The sequence below is a fragment of a genome, assembly GCF_019968955.1.
Source record: "MAG: Porospora cf. gigantea A chromosome Unknown PgA_NODE_1051_length_8278_cov_317.871, whole genome shotgun sequence".
In the NCBI taxonomy this organism is placed as follows: Eukaryota; Apicomplexa; class Conoidasida; order Eugregarinorida; family Porosporidae; genus Porospora; species Porospora cf. gigantea A.
The window spans coordinates 1-8,278 of record NW_027151247.1 but is presented as its reverse complement, the minus strand read 5'-3'; the positions used below and the strand labels follow the sequence as shown (position 1 = coordinate 8,278).

Here is an 8,278-nt window from a genome sequence, read left to right as displayed (position 1 = left end):
GTCGCCTTGGTTCGAAGGTGAATTTGTTCGAGTGCTCCTTCAATAGTGCCACAGAGAATCTGTGAGTAAACTAGTTTTCCTTCAAATATTGTAGGAAGTTCGACGAATTCCGCCAGAGGGTTCTCGGAAAATAGCAGATCGTAAGTCGGATTTTCAGCGCTGGTAACTTCTGATACCTCCCCTGCTATTCCCCAATACATCTTGAAGGCCACTTGCGCTACAACTTCACACGTCTCTCCAAAGGAATCACAAACTCCTAGGTTGGTCTTCGCGAAAACCTCCTCAATTAGTCGTGCCCCCATGTCACGCCCTAAAGAGTGTAGGACCTGATTCACCATGTCCACATTGTCTGAATCCTTGACGACTTGCGTTACGAGGGACCCGTACATGAGAGCCAGCATTTCTGAGCTCATCTTGCCCATCTTGGCGTACACGGCTTCTCCTTGCTTCAAGAAGTTCTTTGGTGCCATAATTAATCGAATAACGCTTCAATCTTGCTAATGGCGTACTACATCAAGAAACACCAATTTTCGTCGTTATGTCCATTGCGGAGATACAGCGGCTGATATCGAATGGCGAACCTTTCGAATCTGCAAGATCCTCGTGGAAGTCTTTCATGATGGATCGCCTGTCTATCGAGTCCTCCGAGGCTCTGAAACACGTCTCCTTAGGCGATATTGGGATCATGATCCTGGACGCTATTAACGGCGAACTGGAGGAAGACCACCTGATGTTCCATATGGTTGATATTTTCCCTGACAAGTCTAGCAAGCGCTTCATTCGGCAACTGGCAGCTGACGTCATTGAGATACTCCTTACGACAAAAGATTCGTTAGTACCGCCTGACTGGAGCTCAGTCAAGCCATTGAGGCGATCTGAGAGGGTGCGCCGCGAGCCAGTTTCACGGAAGGAGACTTTCAGAGACACGGTGGATGACGGCAGTGATCACCCACGGACTGTCACCTCACGGACGACCAAGAAAGCACAGGCATATACTCAGTCGCCCCCCCGAGGTCAGGAACAAGCAGCAAAGAGGAGGGAAATCGAGCACATCGTAAGCGACATCGCGGTGAAGTTGGCGCTACTTCCTGCTCGTCAGATCCACAACAGCCACGTCCACGTATGTGGAGGCACGAGGTGCACACATGGCCTTCCTGAGAGGGTCATTATCCGAAAGAGACGCCAACGGCAACGAGTGCCGATTATGGTTGGTGTTGAGAGCGCTGCTGAATCGCGGGATGAGCTTTCGACAGACGTAGATGACGACGTCGGTGGATTCATTGTTCCCGATGATTTCGTTGAGATGCGCGAGGGTTCGAAGAAGAAGAGGAGAATGTCGCGTAGGGATTACGCCCGTCTCGTTCGTCAGCAAGTAGTCCTCACACCGGAAAGCGATGAGGGAAGCGATGCGGAAAGCGAAGGCTGCGAGATCGTCTCTGACTCCCAGACCATAGAGGAAACTCTCAGCACGTCGAGTTGGGGAAGCATTGACTCCGATGAGGAGGAGCACCCCTTGGTTGGGCTAACGGATGACCAGTTTAACGGGCTGCCCGTCGTTGCGGAGGCACGAAGTACTGTGAAGCGCATGCGTCTGCCTGCCGCTACATACGTGGGGTTAGACCGGTCGCGTCCAGGAGCCTACTGTCAGCAGCTGTATAGGAGAATCCAATCGAAAATATCAGAGGTGACGGGAATCGTGTACAATCCCGACGAAAGGAAACCGACGACCAAGGAAATCCGCCTGTTCGCCAAATTGTTTCCCATGGCGAATCGGGATCCATTTAACCATGTGAGTGTGCAGGAATTTTTGTAACGCAGATGTCTACGAAATTCCGAAGAGAGCCACCAGACTCTTCCTATACAAGCTCAGCATCCGCGTCGAGGCCTCCCAATCCACCGAGCCCCTTGCAGCGGTTGTCGCGGACTGCGAGTCAGAGCAGCGACGAGCTGGTTGTCGGCGTAGAAACCGGCGACGGTGCCACGGAGAGTTCCGAAGAGTTGCACTTTCAGCCGTCTACGGAGTTCTACAACCCCTATCATCGTATCTGGTGATACCTCTTCTTGGAGGGTTGCGAATTGTAGGATGTTGATGGCAAGAATAGATAGGCTTTTCTAATGTAACACACGTCGAAATTCAATTTCATGATACAAACAACCTCGCGATTTGTACTGAAGGGCGAGCTTGTGTGCCGTGGGGTAGCAACCAACCCTTAACTGAACTGACGGTCAAAGGTCTCTGAGATGGCACATACTGCCGTGGGAATTTCTGCAATACACCCAATATGCCCTCTGTGGCTGAGCTCGTCAAGCGTTTTGAGGCATGGGAACGGACGGATGTAAAGGTGCGTGTGTTATCTCCCTCCAAGCGATCGTTCATTTCTATACGCTTTCCCAGAAATCTGGGGCCGAAATCCCACACAACGGACGCGTGTCTAAACTGAAGGCTGACATCGAAAGCCGGCTCAGGATTTTACAAGACGCGCAACTGGTTCCTGTGAGACGTCCAAAGCGGCTAGGTTCGAAGTCGTTCAGTGATTATGTGGACGTCGAAGCCTATTGGGACGCTGAGACCATGAAATACTGGCGTCAATCATCCAAAGGTCTCTGGGAATTCTATGATGACGAGAAACAAGTATTCAAGAGTGCCGATCTCGCTTGGTCAGATTCGATTGATTGCGATGGCCCACTGGCGAAGCTCCCAGACGCTGGGATATGCCCAGATACCGAAAAAGCACTGAGACGGCTAGCAGGTAAGGCGGACGTACCCTACCAGACCCTGCTAAAGTTCTACCTAGGCGTTCATCTGTACGCTTTCGTAAAGGCGAACAACGGAATGTTGAAGCCCATCACCGTACACGTGTCGGTTGACAAAGGAAAGCTCTACATAGTCAGAAACACCAAGAGTCGGTTCCTGTCCATTAGCCACTTCTCTCGGATGGACTGCAGTCCGAATTGTCTCTTCTTTATGGACAGGGAGGCAAAGGCCAACCCGACGCTCCAGTCCGCCATATCCACAATCAAAGAGCAGAAAGTAGTCGTTCTGTGGACATCCACGCGGTTTGCAGGTGACACTGTGAAGGGAGATGATGGACCCTGTCTGCGTTCAAAGAGCATGTGCTTTGTCATTGACAGCGCCGACACCCATCACGAGTTTGTCAGTTTGTTGAAGACAATGGCGTCTCTGTGGTCTGTTGACCTCAAAATCATGCAATGAATCATTATTATCTCATCAGATATTTATCGGCCACAGCGACACCTTCGGGTTCCTTTCTTCGAATCTCCTTTCTTCGAAGCTCCTTTCTTTGGGAGCAGTTCGTGAAGCTCCAACTCAGTAACAGCGTGGTCGATTGTGAAGTCGTCAGACGAGAGGTACTGGCTCCACAAATCATCTCGAATAGCAGGCCGGTTCACACCCTCAAGCAGCAGGGATATCAGAGCTTCATCGTCGCAGTTCATGCCATAGAAGGCTCGCAGGCCGGTGACCATAGTCTCAAAACGGGCGACATAGTTCCCCACAGGTTCATTCTCCTTCTGACCATACGTGGAGGAGTCGCCGATGGACCCGAAAGAAGCCACAACAGAGTTGCGCATGACCGTTTTGAAGATGTCTGCTAGAGTGTGAGTTTTGAGACGGCGAAGACAGAACACCCCAAGTGGATGCCCGTCGAAATAGCTGGTGACTATGTCGCGACTCTCCTTGCGGGAGATTGACATGAGGCGAGTGTCAGGATCCATCCAGAGGAGCAAGTGAGTGATAATTTCAACGACGCTTTGTGATTGGCACTCAGTCCAATGGACATCGGGTTCGTCGTCTGTGTTGTGTGTCGTCTCGCTGCAGGTCGAATCATCGCAGTCAGTATCCTCGCTGTCTGATGTTGGGTCACTGGCGGGGTCAGTGGTGCTGTCGTCAAAGCAATCAGGTATGGGATTCGTCGTATGAGCCGTTTCATTCAACATCACCTGGATTCGCTGCGCATTCTCCTCCAGCGCCTGTCTGAATTCGGTGACGTACGTCTCGTCGTTGAGGAAGATGACTTGAGGAACTCTTTCGTAGAAATGCTTCGAAGACATCTAAATAATGTATGAAAGTCCTATTTTGCCCTAATTCGGCGTTTTGAAAAGATGCGGCTCGAATCTCATGGCACCTCGTGCTCACCCCAACAGAAACAATCTCGTCGTCCTCACTACATTCTGAAAGCATTGGGCTTCTCGCCGTGATTCGCAGACCCGGTAGTCGAATCTGTTCTAGCGGCACTTGGGACCCCGATAGGAAAGTCGAACGGCAGGAGCTCTGAAGTCACGGACATCACCTCCACTTCTGAAAACTGTAGGAGCACTGTTATGGTGCCCACCTTCATATTGTTGTAGAAGAGAGGCAGTGGTCCTGCAAAGCACGTGTCCCGAGTCTTCAGCAACGCTTCGAACTCTAGATGACAAATTCCCTCCACATTTCCTTCGCCGGATACGTTGAATCTGTTGCGAATTATAACCTTGTCCCACCTTAAAAACTGATCCCTGTTGTAAGGCATTCTGACCACATTGAAGTATTGCACTTCGAACTTCTCGGCAGCAATGCCTTTGCCTGGTCGAGGTCGCAATGACATCACCGGTTTCATAACCTGCTGATCGCCTAGACTGATGCGAGTTACGGGACAGGGGCCGAATGGCTTGCAACAGTCCAGCCCGTACACCTGACACACGATGCTCCGCACCCACCGGCAGGCTGACGCTGGGATCAACAGGGGCTCTCGACGGATTGTACGGGCCACGTCGCATGGCTCATCGCCCAGTTCCAGTGAGATCTGTGCCGTAAAGCTCGTATCCTCCAATTCCGAGTCAAACTGCAACTGACCGCTAACGCTCATGTAGCCTCTGTGAATGAACGTGGCAATATGGGCTATGCCAGTCGCTAATGCCTTCTCCTTGGATGAACGTCGAATTTTCTCCGACTGTTTACGGGCGACAAGGGCGAGCCGAAGCACCGCAGATGCCCCTATGGGCCTATGCAGCAGGGGGAACAAGCATTTTTGGATCGATCGGTTGCATCCTGATTTCTCTAATGGAATGTCCAGTGATGCTCCTAAGAACTCCAGGGTCAGCACTACGTCTCGTGAGAGTTCCGAGAGAAACGTCGGAGGATCAGCTTCCACGGACTCCACGCGGACTCCAAGAGACTTATGCGGACACACCACGACGACAGAATCAGCTGCCACCAAGACGATCTCGGATTCGGAACAAGCTACGTTCTCTGACAGGTCGCCAGCCGCTCTCCATACTTTGGAGATCACAGACGGCATTGAAGGCGCCAGACTTCCGGACTGACTTACACTGAAAGCCGATGCTAACTGCGTCGAGTTCACGAATGGACCAAGTGGATCTGATCCGACAGGCTTGAGGAGTCGTTCGGAGGACACCACCCTTTGGCTAGGCACCAGGTACCGGGGACTAAAATAAGGAGACTTCCTTGGTTCCGGTGCAGGAGACAGCAATGGGGACATCATCGGAACAGTCTGGGGGCTCTCAAGAGCTCTGACCAGCGGAGACCCAGCCAGGGCTCGGGAAGCAGTTCGGCTTGGGGGGAGGCCATGGGAGGCTTGGTGGTGCAACTGGCGTTGGATGTCCGTGGGTGCGATCTTACGACCCTGCATGGCACGTGTATTTTGCAGGTTTTAAGGTCTGCCACATTGATTAACGCAAAGAAGCAGAGATATACGATCATCCTCTTCTCGGTAGCGGTCGCGTCGGCTTCCGGGTTCGATTGGACTCGCTTTGGGAGGTAGGCATGACCGTGAAGGCGTGACCTGCGACTCGGGGTACTCGGGCGAACTTTGATCTTCCATCCTCGTCAGTCTTCTGCGTTGCCATTTGCGCTAGCAGGCCACCTCGCTCTTCTCTGGTTTCCATCGGCTGATCCGTACCGGTCATCTGCACTCCGGCTCGGTAGGACCAAGACAAGCCTAACAAAGGCCGCACTATATGATTCACGATGTCGCGCAGCATCTTCTTATTGGCCTCCGTCTCCTCTGGATGGAAGTATAAATCCACAAGAGCATGACCGAGAGTAGTGCCCTGCAGTATGTCAGCGTTCAGTGGCAGCTTCTGTATGACGCTTATGAGTCTGGACCTCATATGCAAACTTGGCAAAGACTTGTCCTCTTGCACCTCCAACCAATCAGCCAGGACCTGACAGAGACCCTCATGTAGGAACCAGGCCTGCCAGCGCGGTTTGCTGACCTCGGTACACACTCTCTCTAGCATGGCCACTTTGTGTGTACGGGGCTGTCCCTGGTTTTTTGCCTCGTCGTCTGCCAACTTGGCCTCGCGCATCGCGTCGATGACCTCCTGGACTCTTCGCTGGGCCTCTTCCTCGCCTATTGGTGCATTCTTTCGCCTTTTCTTTTTCACCTGGTCGAGAACGTCATCAAACGTGCTCCTTTCCCGTTTCCGAGGTTTTTTGCCAGCAGCCGCTTCAAGGGCTTTCTGCTCCTTTTTAAGTCGCTTTAGGCGCCGTTTCTCCTCCCTTTGTGCCTTCCGAGCAGCCTTGGCCTCAGCAGTATCCTCAGAAACCTCCATGCGGGCCTAAAATCAGGATTTAGGTCCTACGCAACGAAGTCACGAAAGCTTCTGGTGTTTTCTTGGAGCGTTAATCTGGTTGAGATCCGTCACACTGAACGTGGCAACTGCTGGGGAGCCAAAGGCACGCCCTCCTATGGGGCAGTACAGGCCTTCAGACTTACCACGCCAGTTGACGCTGCGACATGATACTTCGGAAGCGAGTGCGGAGTCCACCCATGCAACGCACCGCGGATTTCCCTCAGTAGCGATCCGCAGCCCGAGCTCCAGCTGCCATGGCACACGGTTTCTTATGCGCCTCTTCTTCAGCAAGCATCGGCTTGACACGCGTGTCCTCTCTCTGCTGAATGCAACCAGTCTCGAAATAAGTTCCTCCCCGTTGATACCTCGTCTTATGTGAAGACCTTGACACGCCATCAGCAGGCTCAAAATCTGATTGACGAGGACGCTTTTTAAGGGGCCAATCTCTCCAAAAGGTTTGCAGACCACCGCACCAGCAGTAGTAGGAGGGAATGTATTGGAGGCATCCATTGCTTCTTCCAGAGACAGCAGCCTCGAGTCCTCAATTAACGTACGGCTCGGGCCTGTTACTCGTCGACAGGGGTATAAATTTAACGAAACTCTGCAGATGACCTCCGCCAGCAGCCGCCGGTCTTTTTCAAGGAATGCCTGGAATCGACATTTACGGTCCTCTGGCAGCGTTTGGATCCAACAAGGAGCGATTTCGAAGGTGCGACGGAGAAAGTCCACGACCATCTCTTTGTGGGCTTCGGCTGGCTTGACTTGGAGCTCGCGGACCTTTATGTTCATCTTCTCGTTGAGAAAGTCCACGAACATCTCATCTTCGAGAAACGCAGCCTCCTGCGAGGGCGACGCAGTACAGCTGGGTTCAAAGGTCCATTGCTCCTCAGGAGTCTGTGCAGCTGTTGACAGGAGATCCACGTCGAACAGTGAAAGCTCCTTCCCATCCTCCTCTGCCTTCAGCTCGGTCGAATCACAACATACGGATTCCTCTACATTCGGATGTGGCGAAGGTGAGCCTTCAGTGGTAGCGTCCTCGGTGGAATTCAGCATGTAATCCAGCATAGATTCAGATTCAAATAGCGTGTCCGTGCGGTCCTCGTCCAAGCGTAGGGCACGGCATATGTCATTCACATGGACGTCCGCATCGTCGTGTCCTAGGGATCTGTAGTAGTAGGCTTCAAGCTGCTGGATGGTGGCGGTCAACAAATCTGGGAACCGAAGCGGGCCCGTTGCCAGCTGTGGGATTCTCCTTGCGATTGAGCATACTGGCTTGCGGATCAGATACGCCAATTCATCCAGCGGGGCGAATTGCTCCATGCTTAATGCTGCTATGTGTACGGCTGCAGCAATGAAACACGTTACTGTGTGCCGTTGAATCCGGCGCGTTTTAGATGTGATGTACTCCCGCAGTATGGAAAACGCCTCCAACCCGCACTCGCCGAATCCGGCGGCCTTAGCGAGTCGTCTGCAGCACATTTCCAGCAGCGAGAAATATGTTTGTCGACGATGAATAGTTTTCTCGTGCAATGAGGCAGCTGCAGGTCTCAGGATCTTCTGACCTCCGTAAACGACCTCAGACGTAAAATACGAAGAGGAGGCGAGGACGGTTCCGCAGTTTACACATATCTGGCCTTCCGTCTCGTCGTCTTCGATTTCAGGAGAGTCGCAGCAGACCATTCTG

General features: G+C 52.5%; 6 protein-coding genes across 10 annotated transcripts; 2 read left to right on the top strand and 4 right to left on the bottom strand.

The window, feature by feature from the left end:
• Positions 1-538: 538 nt before the first annotated feature.
• KVP18_000939 (uncharacterized protein) lies at positions 539-2,052 on the top strand (the record flags this gene model as incomplete). 2 transcript variants are annotated; one of them, XM_067950468.1, is made up of 2 exons in its annotated part: positions 539-1,789; positions 1,819-2,052. In XM_067950468.1, 2 exons carry the CDS (start codon positions 539-541, stop codon positions 2,050-2,052), a joined length of 1,485 nt encoding a protein of 494 aa, XP_067813994.1. The 2 variants fall into 2 exon arrangements, with proteins under 2 accessions (XP_067813994.1, XP_067813995.1); XM_067950469.1 differs by lacking the exon at positions 1,819-2,052 and having other exon boundaries at positions 617-1,813.
• A 230-nt stretch (positions 2,053-2,282) lies between these two features.
• On the top strand, positions 2,283-3,214 carry KVP18_000938 (uncharacterized protein; the record flags this gene model as incomplete). Of its 2 annotated transcripts, XM_067950466.1 has the most annotated exons (2): positions 2,283-2,342; positions 2,396-3,214. In XM_067950466.1, the coding sequence occupies 2 exons, from the start codon at positions 2,283-2,285 to the stop codon at positions 3,212-3,214; spliced, it is 879 nt and encodes a 292-aa protein (XP_067813992.1). The 2 variants fall into 2 exon arrangements, with proteins under 2 accessions (XP_067813992.1, XP_067813993.1); XM_067950467.1 differs by having other exon boundaries at positions 2,321-3,214.
• Positions 3,215-3,237: 23 nt separating this feature from the next.
• KVP18_000940 (uncharacterized protein) lies at positions 3,238-4,071 on the bottom strand (the record flags this gene model as incomplete). The annotated part of the gene is made up of 1 exon (XM_067950470.1): positions 3,238-4,071. The coding sequence occupies one exon, from the start codon at positions 4,069-4,071 to the stop codon at positions 3,238-3,240; it is 834 nt and encodes a 277-aa protein (XP_067813996.1).
• A 113-nt stretch (positions 4,072-4,184) lies between these two features.
• Positions 4,185-5,648, bottom strand: KVP18_000942 (uncharacterized protein; the record flags this gene model as incomplete). 2 transcript variants are annotated; one of them, XM_067950472.1, is made up of 3 exons in its annotated part: positions 4,185-4,325; positions 4,353-4,473; positions 4,501-5,648. In XM_067950472.1, 3 exons carry the CDS (start codon positions 5,646-5,648, stop codon positions 4,185-4,187), a joined length of 1,410 nt encoding a protein of 469 aa, XP_067813998.1. The 2 variants fall into 2 exon arrangements, with proteins under 2 accessions (XP_067813998.1, XP_067813999.1); XM_067950473.1 differs by having other exon boundaries at positions 4,185-5,648.
• A 67-nt stretch (positions 5,649-5,715) lies between these two features.
• On the bottom strand, positions 5,716-6,573 carry KVP18_000941 (uncharacterized protein; the record flags this gene model as incomplete). The annotated part of the gene is made up of 1 exon (XM_067950471.1): positions 5,716-6,573. One exon carries the CDS (start codon positions 6,571-6,573, stop codon positions 5,716-5,718), a length of 858 nt encoding a protein of 285 aa, XP_067813997.1.
• A 39-nt stretch (positions 6,574-6,612) lies between these two features.
• KVP18_000937 (uncharacterized protein) lies at positions 6,613-8,274 on the bottom strand (the record flags this gene model as incomplete). 2 transcript variants are annotated; one of them, XM_067950465.1, is made up of 1 exon in its annotated part: positions 6,613-8,274. In XM_067950465.1, one exon carries the CDS (start codon positions 8,272-8,274, stop codon positions 6,613-6,615), a length of 1,662 nt encoding a protein of 553 aa, XP_067813991.1. The 2 variants fall into 2 exon arrangements, with proteins under 2 accessions (XP_067813991.1, XP_067813990.1); XM_067950464.1 differs by having other exon boundaries at positions 6,613-8,073.
• Positions 8,275-8,278: the final 4 nt, after the last annotated feature.